This window comes from Mus caroli, unplaced genomic scaffold, assembly GCF_978045245.1.
Source record: "Mus caroli unplaced genomic scaffold, Mus_caroli_1 scaffold_4, whole genome shotgun sequence".
In the NCBI taxonomy this organism is placed as follows: Eukaryota; Metazoa; Chordata; class Mammalia; order Rodentia; family Muridae; genus Mus; species Mus caroli.
Window position 1 is genome coordinate 65054148 of NW_028227259.1, and position 21430 is coordinate 65075577.

At 37.1% G+C, this 21430-nt stretch overlaps 1 protein-coding gene across 4 annotated transcripts in view; it reads right to left on the reverse strand.

Moving 5' to 3' along the window:
• The window catches only part of Arap2 (ArfGAP with RhoGAP domain, ankyrin repeat and PH domain 2), a 166028-nt gene that overhangs the window by 32884 nt on the left and 111714 nt on the right, over positions 1-21430 (reverse strand). For 3 of the 4 annotated variants that reach the window (XM_085836702.1, XM_021162421.3, XM_029477280.2), the window contains exons 21-26: positions 19145-19357; positions 13809-13914; positions 10390-10537; positions 8925-8993; positions 6564-6638; positions 2941-3058 (exon numbers count right to left, since the gene is read on the reverse strand). In XM_085836702.1, coding sequence (XP_085692828.1) covers positions 2941-3058; positions 6564-6638; positions 8925-8993; positions 10390-10537; positions 13809-13914; positions 19145-19357 — 729 coding nt within the window. The remainder of the gene's footprint in view (positions 1-2940; positions 3059-6563; positions 6639-8924; positions 8994-10389; positions 10538-13808; positions 13915-19144; positions 19358-21430) is intronic. The other variant, XM_029477281.2, reaches the window with a different exon arrangement.

A 21430-nucleotide genomic window follows, 5' to 3' on the forward strand; every position in this document is an offset into this window, starting at 1 on the left:
AGAGTATATAAGATAGGGCATTTATCATGTAAAAGGATGACATAACCTAGAAACAGAACTTCATACCGTCTGCTTGAAGCATTTGATTAAAAAGAAGATAAGGCTAAAGAGAGGAGAGGTTAAAAAGTTCTACAGCTCCATAAAAGACAATGCCATAACTGTTTACATCATGGGCAAAGATTGAACCTTATTATGGAGTTCAATAGGAGAGCTATTTAATTTTCATCAGAAATAACAGCTGCTACCCTTAAATATCTGCCATTTGTGGTACAGGTTTTCAAAAATGATTATGGCAGTTTTACATCTAATTCTTAGTCTCAAACTCAAGAGAGCAAAAGCCCTGCTCTATCCCATCTGGTATTTTATTAGCATTTTACATATACATGAGGAAAAGAACTTTAAAATATTAATTAAAATACATATATCTTCCAAACCATAGTATCTATAAGAGAAAAGGAAATCTTTGCTATCATATTTCTATATAGGAATTATGTGTTTCATAAAACCAAAATCCTCAGTGAAATCTCCTTAAATGAAGCTCTTTGAGGAGATAATTCTTTAGTTGGGGACTAAAGAGCTCTTAGGGTATGGTGGAATCTGTGCCAAGTATTCTGTAAGGAAAAAATAGTAGATCATTGTAGCATGCTCTTGAAGGGGAAACTGAGACCTTGACATGGTTTCTTTGCTTCCTCCCTATCAAGTGATGAGAAGCGTTCCCTGCTCCAAATGCTCCACCCAGATCTTTTGCCCAGCGAAGGATGGAAGTTTAACCAACCACCCACTGAAACATTTGAGTGGTAGAGAAAAGAATTCTCTTCTCCTTTTACATGGTTTATTACAGATGTTTATTACAGATATTTGTTACAATGACAGAAAAGCAAGGAACAGAAAATCAACAGAGAGAACGGGTCTGATTACAGCTTACATGTGGGTCAGAAGTCTATGGAATTGATTTGTGGGAGGAGGTTGGGAATATCAGGAGAAGCATACTAGAGACCCAGCATGAAATACACAGAAATGAACAGACTCTGGTTTCTACCACAGAAAAACAGATTACAGATATGAATGTGGATAATAAAGGTTAGGGTTGTAAGTTCAGAATAGAAATGAGGACTCCATTAATAACCTCAGCAGACAATATTAATGCTTTATCATGGCAAAGAAGATGTCTATATTTTATCCATGTCTTGAAAGTGTGCGGAAGGCTGAAATGATAGAATAATCAGAAAGAGAGGAAGCAGAGAAAAGAAGATTTTGAAGATGGAAGAAAACCTTGGCGATAATGTCAATAGATATCTTTTACCCACAAATATAATGAGGACAGGAATCAAACCTATTCCATTATGAGAAAAATCAAAAGAATTTCGAACTTATGGCTATATATTATTCTTTATTTAATCAAGATTTTCATTTTACAGCTATTACTTATAATGCACTGGAGGTAAAACAAAACTAAAGAAAGATGCGTTCTCTACTTCTGCCCTGAAGCTTCTCTTAAGCCAGGGAATATGAGCACCATAGCAGGTTATGGCAGAGTCATTCTGGGCGGAGACTTCAAAGGAGGTAATCAAGTGCAGGTAGGGGTCACTGATGCGTGAAAACCAAAGATATACATGGGAAAAACCCACTTCCTAATGCAAGCCAAGCATAAAGAATTTATGATAATCTAACAAATATGTAAAAACAGAAAGGATAACCAAAGGAATTGTGTAAGGACAAACACAATGTATGACAATGGACAGAAGAAAAAGAAAGCATAAACTGGATGAAATGATCGAAGACTCCAAACCATGGAAGGAGTTCTGAAAATAGCCTGGAGATCACCACAGGAGAAAAGAAAGGTCACCTGCAATCGACAGCACAGGACATCAGATACCAGAATGCTGAAAGCAGGGCCGCTGAGTTTCACAGTTGGGAGGTCACAGGAGTCACTTGTCAGAGCAGTTCTGTCCAGGGGGGACAGAGTCTAATGAAGGCAAGTACTGAGAACTGACACCCAAGCACTAGGCATACTGTACCTTGACAAGACATATTGACAATACCATATCCTAAGTCCCATTAATTTTCAAGGAATTATGCATGTAAAAACCAAATGAGTAAAAATATCAAGACAGAGTGGTGCAGGCATGCCAATATATATAATCCCCTATATTCTAATGCTGACTCCAATATCCCAAATAATGCACCCTGGGGTAGATCACAATTGAATTTTAATTTTTTTCTGGAGCCTTGTGGGGTGGCAAGGTTTTCTTTTTGGCAGTTTGACAGCTATACTTGAAAGGGTCCCAAGACCTTAGTAGATATCAGCTAGACAGATGGTCAAGGTACAATGAAACTCTGCATCTTAGTTTTTTGTCCTATAGGTCTTTAATACCAAATGGTGTCATTAGAATGTTAAGCTTATTCAGCACTTGGCAACCAGGGTAGTCAAGTGGTTTAAAAGGTCTCTTTATTCTTCAGTTTCTTTGTGAAATATGAGAAATTGAGAAATAGGAGAAATTCAAACAGCCAAATGAGAAGTTTTTGCTCTATGTAAAGTTATTGACTTACAGTGGGCAACAATCTTTTAAATATGTATTCTTACTAAATAAAGAGCACGCAGATACAAGGTGATAGTGAGGTGACATTTAGGATATTGGTATAAGTCACAGTTTGTCCTTATGAATAAAACTATTACTTGATGAGGCAGAAACAGAGACACTTAACACTTTATACTATATTTATATAGTTAATGAAAGAATTAATTATTTTGATGAGCCAACATCATAGGAAGTCACTCTCAAGTGGTGATAGCATATGTCAAGACAGGCAGAGAGGTAGAACAGAATTCATAATGAGATGTGAACCTTTAGGAAAACAGCAAATGTTAGCAATGACTTGTCCCAAGGTGTCTGTCACTGTATAAGGGATTTAAGAATCTCTAGCATGAAAGCCACTCACCTAGCTCTTCATTTTCAATGACTTCAAATGTGGCCCAAATATCCCCTTTCATAGGAATGATATTTTTTATCGCTAATATATCATTTGTTAACTCTTCAGCTTCCATCACAGGAGATATCTGTAAGAGATGGGATATAACTTCAAAGATGCCTGATATAGAAGGTGTCTTGTCCTAAGGCAATAAAGTAGCATATCTCATGATTCTCTAAGCACAAAGAAAAAACTACGATGAGACTTTTTTCCCATAAAATATACTGTAATATCAAAGTAAAGAGATACTGTAATATAGACATATTGGGGATAATTATTTTCTTAGCATGTTCTTATGTTACTCATAAGAAATTCACCTAGTCTCAACACAAAACAAAACCCAACTCTACCATAAAAATCTGGTAATTTTCTCACAGTAAAATTTCATTTGTCTTTCTATAATCAAGAGTGAACAGTTACTTGGCTTATTCAGGTTGGGCTCTAAATATTATGAAGATGATTAGATATTATCTGTTATGCCAAGAAGCCCCAGGGTTTTGGAGCCTGTGGTGTTCCCTGCCACGCCAAGTGACAGATGGTAGCATACTGCCATACAGAGTGCATTCAAGTTAGTATCTCAGGAGTCCATTGATTCTGCAGTGCAAGTCTGGGGCCCAGACCCACACGCATCTCATAGCCAGAAGGCACTGTGTAAGCATGCCACCTTTACAGGGAGTCTGGGGTTTGTATCAGTTTCTTCATAGTTTAGGACTTGACAATTATGACTGTATAATGTTAAAAACAACACTGTTTTCTTTAGTTAGAATTCACTGATAATGTTAAAAGCAGTCATATTAATCATTATAACACTGCAATAATAACTTAGTTTGCATGTTCTTAGCAAATGAACATCCTAAAAGGTTTTCTTAGATTTGCTCATCAGTCCTATGTGTGTGTGTGGTATGTGTATGTGCGTGTGTGTGCACATGTGCACTTGTATGCAATCTTTATAGATAACTCACTCATTCTACCTTTATGAAATTCAAGGATTAGTTTATGAAATCTATTAAATAGACAATGGAAGACAAATCTTTTGTATTCAGAGAAGCTCAAAGAACTGAAAACTTACAAAGGACCTTAGCATCCAGGAACAACTTGGAGAACATGAAGCAATAGAAATAGAAGGTGCGAGAGTCTATGATGCCTCAAATCTGCATTGCTCTAAAATATTTTAATTTAGTTTTATTATATTACATGTCTGGATGTTTTCCCTACATGTATGTCTGTGTACCACATGAATTCCTAATAACCAACTGAGGCAAGAGGATATTGGGTACACTAGAACTGGATTTACTCATGGGGTAAGCCACCATGTGATTTCTGAGATTCGAACTAGGGTCTTATAGAAGGGCAGCCAGTGCTTTTAACTGTTAAGTCATTTCTCCAGAGCTGGAAATTTAAGAAAGAAAGAGAGAGAGAGAGAGAGAGAGAGAGAGAGAGAGAGAGTGAGAGAGAGAGAGAGAATATGAAAGAAAGAACACCTTCTTAGAGAACTAAAAGCAAGTGAGAAAACCAGTATGTGAAACAGGAAGTGCCTTGAACTATACACTCAGGAAAGGGTTAATTTACAGAATGTTAACATCACTGCAATGAATATCTAGGATGGGTTATGTGACCCAGGTTTGTGCTGTGTTCTTAATGTCTTTTAATTCCCATTTTCCATTTCCCTAAAATGTAGTATATGCTTCCAGAGCTTGACATCAGAATCAACAGAATAAACACAATGACATCATTGCTTTTCAGTCTTAAAGCTATATGTAAATTATATTGATTATTACTAAACAGTTTGTTTCTGTTATGCAGCCTTTCCAGATTACCTAGAGCTATATAGGTTTTTATTTAAATATAGAAAGAAAAGGAACTTTGCCAAATTGTCATAAATAGTATAACTCTATTAGAAAAAGAAAATTAAAACATGCTTTAATATATATATATATATATACATACATGCATATATGCATATATATTTTATGACATATACTTTAAAGTATATAAAATATAACATATATACATATATATGTATGCAGACTATTTTATATCTTCTTTTGCTAAGTGATTCAATCTGTAATTTAATCTACAAGAGCTTCTCATATTTAGTATAACCACAGTCATACACTCAGAATAAGAACAGTGAAGCACCTAATGAGTAAAAAATGACTTCCACAGAATCTGATCATAGACTCTATGGTCATGTTCCGACGCCATGTCCTAAGCAAGACAAGTAATGACATACAGTGCTAATACATAAGCCCTGGAATTAGCTAAGTTAATAGTCATAATGCACTTAACATATTAGGAGTTTAAAGCATATAATGAAGTGAATCTGTATTAACTAGAAGAATGTGAACTCTTTACATAGAAAAAATTCAGCTTCCTAAGCAAGAACATGAAATAATACTGCTACCATCCCTAAAGAAAACAAATTATTGAATACAATGAGATGAAAATTATGTATTTTTATCTCTGCTCAAAGAAAAGGAGTAACCTAATATTCTTTTTTTCTTTTTTTAAATATTTTTATTACATATTTTCCTCAATTACATTTCCAATGCTATCCCAAAAGTCCCCCATACCCCCCCCCCACACTTCCCTACCCACCCATTCCCATTTTTTTGGCCCTGGCGTTCCCCTGTACTGGGGCATATAAAATTTGTGTGTCCAATGGGCCTCTCTTTCCAGTGATGGCCGACTAGGCCATCTTTTCATACATATGCAGCTATAGTCAAGAGCTCCTGGGTACTGGTTAGTTCATAATGTTGTTCCACCTATAGGGTTGCAGATCCCTTTAGCTCTTTGGGTACTTTCTCTTGCTCCTCCATTGGGAGTCCTGTGATCCATCCACTAGCTGACTGTGAGCATCCACTTCTGTGTTTGCTAGGCCCCGGCATAGTCTCACAAGAGACAGCTATCTTTGGGTCCTTTCAGCAAAATCTTGCTAGTGTATGCAATGGTGTCAGAGTTTGGAAGCTGATTATGGGGTGGATTCCTGGATATGGCAGTCTCTAGATGGTCCACCCTTTCGTCACAGCTCCAAACTTTGTCTCTGTAACTCCTTCCATGGGTGTTTTGTTCCCAATTTTAAGGAGGGGCATAGTGTCCACACTTCAGTCTTCATTCTTCTTGAGTTTCATGCGTTTAGTAAATTGTATCTTATATCTTGGGTATCCTAGTAACCTAATATTCTAATTTACATGTTGGAGTGTAAGAACTGGGGCTGGGCATTAATAGTAATATAAATAGGTACTAACTAAACAGCTATTTACATTTAGATTAGAAAGACATTTGATAGGGAAGAAAATGGAGACTGAAGCAGTGTAAATAACTTGTCTCCTGTCACAATCTTAGGAAGAGGAGAAGCAAGTACTGGTTCTCAGTTCATTTTCTAAATGTATGCAATCATCGTAACTAACATACAGATGACACTTTTTTCCAAACAACTTAAATACTCGATTCCTAGGGGATGGGTCTAGGAAAGGTCACTCTTGTCATCAGGCACTGTTGGAACTGAAGAAAGCCTAAACTACAAAACATGCTAGCTACAACCAGCTCTGAGGATTCCAATGGTCTACTTCATATCCTTCCTTAAGACTCACCCGGATTATAATACTACAGTCTGGCTCCTTTCTTTCCACAAACACTTCAATTAACAAGTCTCCAGCCTGGGACACCTAGAAAGGACAGATGTGAAGATAGCATGTGTCAGTCCATCACGAAATGACAGATACAGCACCTGAGAGCTACAAAATGCTTGTCATATTCTCCTAAATGTATAGCAATGAAACTAACTCGAGTCCCCTGCTCACCAGTATTAGTTCAAAATGTGCTTGATTACAGACAAGAGGGTCTAAAGTTTAGAGTCTGAAAAATGGTATTGATAGCAACAGCAATCACAGTATGACATTTGTCTTAACGCCAAGTTCAAGACCTTAGTGTCTTCAAACACTGAAGCAATGGCTCTAGAATTAATGTAGGCTGTATTTGACAAGAGTTTTGGAGCCGCAGAATATGTAAAGCCCTTAATCTATGTGTACATAATCTCACAAGACAAAATAAGCCTTGCTCGATTTTCATGCAGCTGACACATTCAAACACTGAAACTTGGAGATAAGTTGCATCAAAGATGAACTAAAATTAAAAGCAGGGAAGGTAATTTAGCAAGGAACATAAAAGTAGAATAATAGAATAAGGAAGAGAAACCAGATAAGCTCTAGTTTGTATTATCCATCCTGAAGCAGAAAAGAATACTTATTTGGGTCATTACGTTCCCAAACAGAGACTAAGTTAACAAGTTACCAATAAAAAGAACAAGAAGAAGACAACACAGTACATACCAACATTAGGAAATACAGGCTAAGGAATAAGGCAAATCTTTTATTTTTTTTTCAGAAATCCACTGTATAACCACTTAAAATATCTATTATCAATATTTGAAAAATATTCTGAGAAGTAATCATTCTGAAACTAAATTTTCCTTAATTATATAATAAGTAAATCTGTGGGAGAAAGATTTAAACTGTCCTCTGAAGAAGTATTTCTCATTATGTTGTCACTGTATGCTGGAAAAGCGTATTTCCAATGTTTCTGTCTCAGTTTTGAGTATACATACAATTTCTAGGAGAAAGATAGAGCTGACATTTCTGTCTTTCACTGTTTGTATAAACATCACAGTAAGAACAAAACGTTGTAAAAAATGAAAAAAAAGACAAACTCACTGAACACGTAGAGTGAGCCACAAAATGAAGTAGCTAAGAAATTAAAGCAAGGTTACCATAACACCTCAAAAATCAAAGCTTAAAGTAGATGAAGCAAGACTCAAGCACAGATAACCAAGTTTCCACATTATTTTTAGTGTCTTTCTCAATTATTATAATACACTTGCACACTGTTTTATTTATTGCAAACCCAAAGTGTCCAAGCTTGGCTTCTGTTTTGTAAATTACAAGCAGATGCTCAGGCAGTAACAATAGAGATTAGACTGCCAGGGATTTCTCTCAGGCTCACAATCCTTCATTTCAGGACTGAATAACCCAAACTGAGAATTACAAGCAGTGATAATAAGCAAGATTATTTTTAGTGTCGTGTTAAAGCTAACTTCCCTGTAAGTTGCATTCATCACCTTCAGTCAAGGTGGAGGGACTCATTAGTTAAGTAATTAATATCACAGTATTAGTTCGAGGGGACCTAAGCATGTGCTCATCCGCTCCATGCAGAATGATAGCGCCAGTGATTTCATTAATTACAAGTCGATGCTTCTGGACTGAAGCAAGCTTTGGGTCTGACTAATAAGCAGGCATCTGCCTCATTATCTGAGTGTAACTGTGAACCGAGCACATTTGACCCATTACTATTATTTACAGTGAAACCCTGAATCCATTATCATCCCTAGTTACCAGAAGATGATTAATGATCAACCTTAAGTCGTTCCAGTGAATTCATCAAACAAGGTAAGGAACCCTGGAAAAGCAAGGTGTATCCTGAACACACAAATCCAATGTAAGCTGGCTAGGAAAGCGAGGCAGGATTTAGACAAGCAGACTAATGACAAAAGTTAGTATGGGTGACACAGGTCACCTTAGAAATGGTCTCATTAATACAATCAGCGGAGAGCATGCACAGCAGAAGCATGGGAGAAATCATTTATGATTCTCTAAGTTTAAGAGATAAAGATCACTCTACTGTGTGATTTTACTATTTATTCTAGAATTTCTTTGGCTTTAAATGCTTCCTTTGAAACCCACTGGCATAGCAAAGAGTGCTTTGGTTTTAGTAAATATTAGTCACTGATTCCTCAAAGTTTAAGGTGAGATTAACATGTTCTGCATGTACACATCAGGTTTCAGAGGTGCCCCGGGTCTTTATCAGTCTCTTTTACTTTGAATAGGAACTTGAACGCACACAACAAATGCATTTACAAAAGGTTTGTTTTCAAGTCTTTAGAGACTAACTCTACTCACTTGAGTGTCTTTCCACTTGGTTATAAAGCTATTTTCTATGTCCATTTGTTTGACTTGGTCTTCTTTAACCTGTTTAAAATATAATTTGGAATATTCTAATAATGTAGAGTACACAGACAAGGTGGGCTCTCCTTTACTGAGCTCCTCAGGAATTTAAGTAACAACAAACTACAAACAGACCAGAATGGACATCATTATCATCCTCTTGATCAACGGAGCAACCCCAACTAGGGCAGCGTGAAGCCAGCTAGACAGCTTTGCAGGGCTTGGAATACGCTTTGATGATATCCCATCAGATCGCAGAGTCACATAAAAACCATATAGATTTACAAGCACAGGTTCCCATGGACAATTTCTGAAAGTGCTCACAGGTGAGAAACCAGACAAATGACTCGAACCCCAATATTCCTTAAGGGCTTATTAAACTTTTAATAGAAACCTTAAGTTCTACAGAATTGTGAAGGAACCATTTAGCTTGATTAACATAATAACGAGAGCATGTAAAGCCACATTTATTTTTGTTTATCTCAGCATCAGATCATTTCAAAGAAGCTGTTGTTGATCAAAATACAAAAACAATAGACAAACAGGAGGAAAGAGGAAGAGAGACCGAAGAGCAAGGAAAAGGCAGGTGTGCTCTGAACTCTCTTGGAAATCCCAGTTCAAACTATAGTAATCAAAGCACTTATTTTCCTGAGCTAAGGAGTCCTATGATTAATTATAGCAAAAATAAACAACTGTCAAGATTATTAAACTGCCACACCATCTCATCTGGTTTCATCTGGTATAACTGCATCCACAGAACAGGAGAAAGCATCACTTGAGCAAGCTCTGAACCAGGTTAGATTAGAGAGGTGGTGTGAGAGTCACTAAAGTCTACCCTTATTTCCCATATTTTTCTCTTGCTTAAAATATAAAAACAATCCTATTCTAATAGTTGACTAATAAGGCATAAATATATTCACTTCAGAGAACTGCAAACTGAAAAATGAAATAAATACACGTGAGGCCCGAGTAAAAGCCATATGATAATGCTTCATAATTCTCCGCAATTGGAGCACAATTAAAAAAAAAAAAAACATGCACACACAACTCAGAGCAATTTCAAATGCAGCATTTAACAGGCTTTTGTTGATCACTGAATTTGTTAAATTCATAACTTCACACCTCTCAGTAGACATGCTTAATGCCTATACACAGTGAAGAGAAAACACACACAGAAGCCTGTAAATAGTATGCTGTCCAACAGACAACAGATGGTGAAAATATTTAAAGGCTGCTGCTACATTTAAATAAATGGTTACTGTTTTAAAAGCCAAATATAGCTAAAATCTTCAAACTAAACTATCCTTCATAGCCTCTATTTTAAATGTTCACATGGACCTGAGTAACATCCAATAAGTATTGGATTTTGCAAGCTGCAAAACTTAATCTACCATAAAAGGAGAGGACATAGCATTCTTACCTCAAATATTTCCACGTAATTATTAATTAGATCTTCAATTACATTGACTTCTTCACTAGTTTGTCCCTTAGTTTGAAATAAGCAGGATGAAAAGACCATTGCCAAGTTATGGGCATTCATGTGATTGATTTCTGAGCATTTCTGAACCCTGTTAAGGGACAGTATTTCATTATGACATACTGTATCCGAAAATTTCATAGAAATATAAGCTAATACCTTCAGTTATAATTGTAAACACACACGCACACACGCGCACACACACACACACACACACACACACACACACACGGTTTGAAGCTCTTTGAAATAAAAGGTACAGGGTAGACTTAAAGACAACTTAGTCTAATTAAGAATAGAAGAAAAATTACTGTTCAAAGGAGCAGTCCCTGGTACTCAGAAACTGACAATATATAAACACTTGCAGCCAATGAACAATCCAAGCCAAAATCCAGAGCACAAGAAATGTGTTAAAGTGTCAAGTCCTGCCTGGAAACAATGTATGCAGCTGCATCACAAAGAAAAGATGGGGGGCAGGAAGTAAAGGTGACACAGGCTTTAACAGGATTGTTAGATCTGTAATGAGGGATTTCAGGCTGCAGGCAGGCAAGGCTACAATTTCTACAAAGTGCACCCTCCGTTAAGTACATATACTCTCTTGGTACTTATCAAAGCCAAGGACAGATTGTCAGTTGCTTATCTATCATTAACCAGCCAATCCCATCAGAGGGCTGCTATGCCGAATTAGACTTGATGAGATAATGACTTTCCCTTTAACAGAATAACATTTAAATGATGGTTTTATATGTCATCAGGTCCTTTCAATAACAGGTTTTATTCAAGTTATTCAAGACAGAATATCTCAAAAAGCCAGTGTGTGATTAAAAATACAGCCATTCTCATCTTACAGACTTTTAAGAATATCCCTACTTTTATTATTTGTTAATGTGTTTTATTTTATTTTATGGGTGTTTTGCCTACATCCATTACATGTACCACATGTGTGGCTGATGCCCTCATAGACTTGTAGAGGAATTGAATCTCCAGGACTTGGAGGAACAGATTATTTTTGAGCTGTCATATGAGTGTTAGCAACAGAATGTACCTGAGTCCTTTGCATGATCAGTAAATGATGTTAATTGCTGAGTTATCTCTCTTCAGCCCCCAAGAATGCCTTTCCGAAATAAATAGATATTGACAAGTAAATTCATTCTTTCATTCTTCTAATCAGAAAGCTATAACTTTTGGATATTGTAATGAGCACTTTAGATATTCACCCCTTTTGAACTTCGCAACAACAGTCATTCCCACAAGGAGGAGTTACAAGGATAAAAATAGCCAATGAGAAACACAACTGCAAATACCTTTTCATGATTTTATTGAATTTCACTGTGTCTAAAGCAGCTGTTTAACTGTTGACACAGGCCCACACATATATACCTACCACACACACACACACACACACACACACACACACACACACACCAGACACACCCCAAGAGACAAAGAGAGAGCAAATTACTGACTGAAGTGCTCCTGTGTATAGACTCTAGAAGATGTACTCAAAAAGGGAGTAATATATATGATAATGTCAGAAATCTATAATAAAATGCAAAATTGCATAGCAGAGACTGGATAAAGAAACTGCAACCATCCTATACGATTTACAAGATGGAAAAGCAACTGGAATTTAATAAAGGAAGAGCTAACAATTGCAAGCGCTCCTCCAAACTACTCCTGCACTTTTATCACACTAGATTGTAAAGATCTGGAAAATTTATCTCCTGTGGCTGTCTCTGTTGCTAGAATCTCAGTCAGAGACTCTCACTTTAATCGCACTGCGGTGCATAATGAATACGTGCTGAGTGGAATTAAGTGGCTGCTTCTGATGACAGAAGTGAATTGTTATCCAGGGCAGGTACTGAATTAAAAGCTGAACCAATTTGAAGGCATCCAAGGTGACTTACACTTTTGATGACATTACCCAATTCCTTAATTTCTTGAGACTGATTCAGTAAAACCATCCCTCCATGTACCTGTTTAGCTGTCAATATATTTAGTTTCTCTGACAGCCTTAACTTCTAGAATAAACTATGTACCGTGTAAATTGCTTTCTTTACTTCTGGTACCCGGATACTGCTGTTCCCCAGTATTTCATATCAGACTTCTCATACTCTCACTCTGGCCTGCTCATAAGAACCAAGGAAATGTTTCCTAATTAGGTTTCCTGCCTCTTCTCAAGTGTTCCCTTTACAGGAGGTATTGTGCTAAGTAAGACAAATTATTTTAGTAACTTGTATAAAATCCAAATGCATATACATGACTTACAAAGCCTTTCACAGTCTCCTGCCAGGCAATTATCGATGTTCATATAACCTAGTACTCATATGTCTCAGAAGACATATCCCACCCATGTACAGGGCTTTTCTTCAGTCTTTTGCTTGCTTGCCTGTTTAGAAAACTTCAACAGTGCTCAGGATGCTCTCCTGGGCTCAGGCAAATCTTTACAACTTTTTGAGTAGCTGTGACCACTTTGTCTATATTTTTTGTTATACATCCAGTTCATATGGCTCTTTAACATCAAAGAATTCCCTGAAACTCTTGGACCTCAACACATGTCACCTCCTTCATGTTCTCCTACTGAATTCTCACATTATATATTACATTTGCCCTAGATATCAAATACTTATCTGTGTGATGCAGTGTGAATCTGTTTTACAGGTTGGGGCTAGAGCTCAATATAGAGTCATGCTTAACACTCACAATACTGACCACCAAAAAATAAAATAAAATAAAAATGGAGCTAAACAAAACCCTACTTCTGTTGTAAAAGTTTACATGTTACAAGAGAATAGTTGGCTGCCAAAGACAAACATTGTGGAATCTTTCTCAATCTCATTTTCAAATCAGCTAATATTATTTACAAAACAGCTATAGCACAAGTTTATAAAATTCACCAATTAAAATAATGTATTCTCAGACTTCACCCTACTGTAGAACAGGGGCTTCAACATTCAGTCATTCAGTCTCTCCCCTGTGGTCCCATGCTGCATGCTCTAAAATTCCCCATTTAAACATCTGTCCGATATATTATAGGCAGAAGCAGGTCTGTGTAATATAAGCTACATTTATACCGTAAAATAAGATAATCACTCCTTACCCAATGACATATTCAAGAGAGTTTTAAATCTCCTGCTTATTAACTGAGTGCAGATGAGCGCTGTGTTCAATTATTATTCATTTAAGAACATCTCCAGCATATTCAACTGTAAGTATACCTTAGTTACAAAAGAAGTTCTTAAGACTTGAAGGGTTCACAATAAGACATGAGAGTTCACCTACACAGCTTTAAATTGAAAAGATAATTCAATATTGATAGTGGTCATGCTTTAAAATGCTCAGAATTTTAGGAGTCCACCTACCTGTAAAGGTGTCCAATTAGAGCAGCAAGTGTTGCTCGGTTGACCCCAGGAAGAGAGCGTATAAAGGCTCTGTACTTGCCAGTTCTCTCCTTTTCATCTTGTGTATCTAGGGAGAGAATTCCTGACATTTAAACTAATCAGCCGTATTGTACATGTATCTTTCTATATTATTTTAAACAGTACTTATAAGCATATAAATGATATAGTCAGGGCTCAGGAGAAACCCATTCCGACATTTAACACAATTGACTGTAATTTGAAAAATAAAATAAAAATTGCTCAAGCATTACCTGATCATATATTCTAGTTTTCAAAGGGCAGGACAAAGGGGTTTTTCTTCAGCCTACTTAATGGCCTTTTATATCTTAACAGGAATGCCTTCAACAAATTAATCAAACTTTAGCACATGTGGAGGAGCTAAGCCAAAGGTAGATTATGTCTGGCTACAGAGGGGCTTCATCATTTGTATCTGAAAATGATATGCTGACCTCCTTTTCTTATAAAATCCTAAATATCTTTCCAAAGCTATGAGACATCCCAGAACTATGAACTGTACTGTTCCTTTGATCCACATCAAGGGCCAGTTGCCAGCCTGGCTGCCTTCAAATCAGAGGAAAATAAAAAGGACCATGTGGAAGAGGTGATGTACAGGTCTTAACACCATAACTCAGATTTAGAAGATAATGGGCCTTCTGTCATTATTGTGAAAAGAAATTAATTGGTCCATGAAAAGACAAATGGGAAAGGATTGCCCTCTCTCCTCTTAACTTGAGAAGACAAATCTCTGGCATAACTGAGAACTGCGAACTTCCCTCATAGAGGAATTCAGAACAAGTGGACTGGCAGCTCAGTCCAGTCTCTTGGCCGACATGGGAAATGCCAGCCACTCTTCTTAGCAACAACATTTGCTGACCTTTCGCTCTTCAGCTTCAATCCCCAGTGACCTTTGGAAGCTACATGTTTTCACTCCCTACCTATTACTCAAGAAAAGCCAGGGACATTCCAAAGATTCCTTAAATGTATACAGTCCCCTTCCAAAGCTCTGTAAGATCCCCAGGGATGGAGAGGAAAGGTGACATATTTCCCAAGCACCCAGGACAGCCAAGGCTACACAGAGAAACCCTGTCTCGAAAAACCAAAAAAAAAAAAAAAGAAAAAAGAAAGATCAAGTTTTCTCTCCTGTGTACATTTTGGCTGCACATGAGACCTCTTGAAGGAAATATCATACCTGGAGACAATGCTGGAAAAGCAGGAAGAGAAAACACCCAAATTACCAAAGAAACTTATGAGTAATCCAAATATTTTCTGCCATTTTATCTAGTTTATGATTTAAAAACAATCTCACATATTTAATACAATCCAATTAGCATTTTAATAATCAAGTAATAATTCCAGTGGAAGGCATTTCATGTACTTTAGATAAATAAATAGACATTTTCAAAATGAAGCAGTTAGAAAGCAAAACTTGGGAAAGATTTCATGTCATATAGAAAACATGAGGAGTGGGCAGAGGTGTCTTGGGGGGTAGAAAGTCTGCTGTGTAAGCATGGTCACCTGAGTTTGGACACTCAGCACTCTTAGGAAGAAAATACAGGCATGGTGGTGCAGGCTTGAAATTCAAGCACTGGCAGGCAAAGACACAAGATCCCTGGGGCTTTCTGGGAAGCTTATCTCACCAACTAGAAAGCTTCAAGTTCAGTCAGAGACAATGTCCCAAAACAATGAGGTGAAAGTAATAGAGTAAAACATTTAGCACCAATTTCTGATATGCATATACTCACACATATGTGCATAGGCATTCATACATCACACATACACATATGCATAGGCATGCATACATCACATATATACAAAGTACATAGGCATCAATATGCCCAAATATGTCAGCATAGGTATGCATATATACCCACACACATATGTATAGGCATGTATACACACATATGTGCACAGGCATGCATACATCATACACACATGTGCATAGGCATGCATACACCCACTCTCATGTGCAAAGGCATGCATACATCACACATACACATGTTCATAGGCATGAATACACTCTCACAAAAATGCTTAGCCATCAATACACCCACATATGTTGGCATAGGTATGCATATACACCCACACACATGTGCATAGGCATTCATAAACCCACACACATGTGCACAGGCATGCATACATCATACACACATGTGCATATGAATGAGTATACACACACACAGAAAGAGAGAGAGAGAGAGAGAGAGAGAGAGAGAGAGAGAGAGAGAGAGAGAGAGAGAGAGAGAGAGAGAGACTAAAAACTAAAAACAAATTTTAAAAAAGTGGTTTAGCCATGAGACCTGCCCTGGAGTTTGGTTGATAAATCTAGTGACACTCTAGTGGAGAAAAATCTATTTCCCCCTTCCCAACAGGTATCAATTACAAACAGTTCCCTAGTTGGGGGGTGGGATCTTATGTGTACTGCCTGATCTCGGTGATGGGACTTTGTCTAATTTGAACACATACGAGTTTTATGCTTGCTATTACAGTCTGTGAGTTCCTCTGTGTATCAGTTCTGTTGTGTTTTTTCTCAAGATTTGCTTTCTCTTATTTATTGAAACAAAAAGAGAATATATGACGTTGGGTGGGCAGAGAGGCTGGGAGGACCTGGAAGAATTTGGCAGAGGGAAAATAGTTCAAAAACCACTGTCTAAATTATGTGATCATCAGCACAGTAGTGGGAAAATCTTGGGATTGTAATTCTTGAGTAGTACCTAAGCACAAGTAAACTAAGAACACATGGATAAAAGGCTTTGACAGAATTGCCGTCTCTTGTGTATTATGAGGTGACTAGATATTATGGAAGATTTAGATGATCTTGATATTGAAATCAAGGTAGAATGCGCATTAAAAATGTGATTAAAACTACAATTTTGTACAACAGTTTCTATTGAACTGAACATATAAGATACAATAGTTAAACTTAACAATTATGGAGCAATAGATTATATTACCTAAGTAAAATAATCAAGAAAAAAATAATTATAGAAAGAATTCAGATAATCCAATAGTGTTCCTAGAACACTCCTGTACTTTATAAACAGTTGGTATGATACTACAAGAATTCTTAAGATTTTTTATGGTTATGTTTTGTTTTTGTTTGTTTCTTTTGTTTTTGTTTCTCTGTTTTACCCTAGCTGTCTTAGAACTCACTCTGTAGAACAGGCTGGCTTTGAAATCAAAGATCTATCTGCCTTTGCCTCCAGCATGTTAGCATAAAAGGTATATGCCACCACTGCCTGGCAAAATCAAATTTTGTTAATCTATTTTTTTTTTTTTTTGGAGAAAAGAGGACTAGTTCAAAACAGGGCTTATCTACATAACAGCCCTGTCTATCCTGGAACACTCTCTGTAGACCAGGCTGGTTTCACTCTCAGAGATCTGCCTGCCTCTCTCTGCCTTTCAAGTGTCAGGATTAGAAGTGGGCAAACACCCATGGAAGGAGTTACAGAGACAAAGTTTGGAGCTGAGACGAAAGGATGGACCATCTAGAGACTGCCATATCCGGGGTTCCATCCCATAATCAGCTTCCAAATGCTGACACCATTGCATACACTAGCAAGATTTTGCTGAAAGGACCCAGATATAGATGTCTCTTGTGAGACTATGCCAGGGTCTAGCAAACACAGAAGTGGATGCTCACAGTCAGCTATTGGATGGATCACAGGGCCCCCAATGGAGGAGCTAGAGAAAGTAACCAAGGAGTTAAAGGGATCTGCAATTCTATAGGTGGAACAACAATATGAACTAACCAGTACCCCACCACCACCACCACCACCACTGAGCTAGTGTCTCTAGCTGCATATGAATCAGAAGATGGCCTAGTCGGCCATCGGTGGAAAGAGAGGCCCATTGGTCGTGCAAACTTTATATGCCTCAGTACAGGGGAATGACAGGGCCAAGAAGTGGGAGTGGGTGGGGGAGCGTGTGGGGGACTTTTGGGACAGCATTGGAAATGTAAATGAAATAAATACCCAATAAAAAAATAAGAAGTGGGTACCACTACATTCTTAGCTTCAGTCTAATGCTCTCCCAAGTGAGCTATGAGACCCCTAACATATATGTAGCAGAGGGCTGTCATCTCTGGCATCAGTGGGAGAGAATGTGCCTAATTCAGAAGAGATTTGATGAAGCAGGGTAGGGGAATCTGGGCTGTCCTCTCAGAAGTGAAGGGGAGAGGTGATGTGGGGAGGAATTCTTTGAGAGGGGACTAGTAGGAGAGCAACATGTGGGCAATAAGTAAGTAAATAAATAACTTTTTTCTTAGCTTCAATTGAGGCAGACACTAGGGACTTTTTCTATAAGGTCACTCAAAATGATGGTTTACAGTGAGATCCAACAGAACATATTCTCAACTGGCTAAGAGGACATATTAGGTCTATAAGCAAAAGTCCTACAGGCTTTTAAAAGATGTCCCCAAGAAAATTTTCACATAACGCATCCCCAACTCAAAGATAAAACTTTGCTTTCTGAAACTGGAATTTTGTCTAAGCACCTTTTTGTGGTCAACTGACAGTAGACTTGTCTTTATTTAACAATTTTAGCATAAAGTTATTGGCTATCTATTTTTTAATGAATATTAGTTTTACATGAAGACAAACTTTACTTATTCATTAATTAGATATAATTTCAGTTATTCATACTAAAACTATCTTTAAAATGAGTATTGGCACAAAACTGACCTCACAGAGACATATTATCTAATGAAATAGTTTACAGCCCAGGAAATTATATTGTCCTTGGAATTACATTTAATCCTGTTGATTAGAGAAATGTCTGAAAGAAATCAAAGACTAACTTTGAATTAGACAGTTAAATTCAAAACTGGAAATATAGAGATTGAAATAAGCAATTTTAAACAATTTAGATATATGAAATGTTAGTTTACTAAAAAATAAGAAAAAAAATATATATAACAAGTGTGGAATAATAGTTACAAAACAATAAAAGCTAAAAATATTAAAATGTTCTTATTGTGATACTTTAGCAAAGGAGCTATTTGATAAATGAATATAAAACATTTTTTTAAAAAATAACATGATCCAATAAAGATGTTAATAAGTAATTGGTCTATTAATAATTTTATTCCCTATGTTTTCATATAATGCAACACAACTTTACCTTATTAAATGGAATCCCTAGAAAATTAATAAATTTTTTGTCAGTTATATTAATATGAGTTAGGGTATGCTGCAAGGCAAACAAGAGCTATACTGTAATTTTCAGATGATGAAAGACAGATAGAAAATCCTAAGTGTTAAATTAGAGGGCTGGCATGGTATCTGGACCAAGGGCATTACCTAATGCAGAGACCCAGTATGGATAGAGCTCCTTCGTGAGGAGAGCGTCATCAATGTCAGACAGAAAACTCTTCAGTACGCCTGTCACATCTTCAAGTTGATGTTTCCCAGCTCGTAACTTAACACTCCTGGCATCCTTTTTGAAACTCTCCAGGAGTTCACTTATGTGCAAAGGATCACCATCCTTTTGATAAATGTATTTGCATCCTAACCCTGTGTTAAAAAAAAATAGCAAGTTATATGAGTAGTATCCACAGTCATAGTCTACTGGGATATCTTAGGAGCAGAACAGATCCTTCTGTGGGATCATGAACGAAAGAAGTCATCAGCCATGAGGTTAAAGACTGTGCACTCCTCAAATGTGATTTACCTGGGAACCTAATGAATAAGTCAACCTATCCTCAGTCAACATCCCTCAGGCCTCTCTCTAGTTCTCCATACTAACATTTTCAAATGGAGTTTTACCTCAAGAGGAATTTAGTCTCAGAAAATAAGCTTTCTTACAATTGGACGCAACGATATAAAATTTGGTATATACTTTCTCGTATTCTCAGCACATACTCATCTACTCTTTTATTTGCTGTGACAAGCTATACCTTTTTCCAATATTCCCAACTCCCTGACTCACCAGACACCCCATATAAGTCAAAGTAGCACTAAGTAACAGAACAGGGGTACCAACGATGACAGTGGTGATATAGACACACACTTCCTTTGGTTCCTCTGCAGTTCTTTCTCCTTGTGGAATCAAGCTGAACTCACTATCCACTTTCAATGTCCTCACATTACTATACAGTCTCTTCCAGAAGTCTTATCCCTGGGTTTGGAGCACTGTCATTAAGTATATCAACAGTATTATTTAGATGTCCGTCAGTTTTGGATATTGACAATTGCTTGCAGCATTTGACAAGCCTCCAGGATCTGCTGCCAAAATTCCGTTAATCATGTTTTTTATGGTATCACAACCTCACTTACATTTCTCTCCTTCTAATAGCCCCCCAGCGTTCTATTTATTTTCTTTTTCCAACCTCACTTCTATTTTCTTTTTGGCCCATTAGAAAACTCTCAGGGTGAATCTACCCACCCTTACCACTCCATATATAATGTGCCTCTTTTTACCTAGGTTTTAATCCTTAAACTTCAAATCACGGACACATGCATGTGGCTTCCTACATGCACAGAGACAGACACAGCCTTATAGGACATCATAGAAATGTGAAGGACTTGATTTTTCTTTTCTTTATTTCTTTGCTTCTTTTACCAGCTTAACTTCCTATCATATTTTAAAATCCCACTCTTCAATCACAATAGACGGTATTACTTTCTCCTTACCTTATGCCAAGTCAGAATCTTTGCAACTCATGCCATTAAAAATGTCAAAAAGTCAGTCTTCTTTCTGTTCATGTGCTATCATCTGTGCCTTGTACATCGTCATTATGTTATACAGCTCCCTGCCCCTATTCTTATGCAGGACAATGAGTCCATACAATGTCAATGATGTGGCAAAACATTTAGGCCTATTAGTCTTATTGTCAAAAGCCTAAAAAAACATACTTCTATGCATCTTTCCTAATGTCTCTAGGGAAAACTTACACAATATTAAAATTTTTCTGGAGCTGACCCAACCTCATATTTCTTTTATAGGTCCAATCTTTTAACTCTATACTTTAAGCACAGTTAACTCCACACACACTTTTCTAAACAAACAACCACAAAGTTCTCTATTGCACCCTCTACTCTGGGGTCAACTGATATGCCCAGTTTAGAACAATGAGCCTCTCTACCACTGAATCTTACATGCTAAGATGCAAATACCTGTCTATGTGCTTGCTTCTCAACTATAAATTTATGATGCCCTAGAAGACAAGAAGGCAAGAATTAAGTCTTATCTTCTTTTTATATCTGTCAGGAACAGTGCATGGTAAATGGCTACTTACTGCAAAGATAAATAAATTGTATACATTAATTTTAACTATGTGCCTGGGAGACAATATTCCTCACTGAGGGTATTTCTAATATCCAATGCTTAGACAGCTTTACCAGACTGATTGAAATTATAATAGAGCTGGAAAGATGGTTCAGTGAGAAAAGAATTTTGCTCCCAAGCTTGCAACCTTAAATTTGATCTTAGGGACCCACAAGACAGAAGGGAAATGAGTCCTGAAAAACTGTCCTCTGACCTATACACACATGCTATGGCATACATGCATGTGTACATTCATGCACACATGCATACACTCATACACACATGCACACACATACACACACACACACACACACACACAC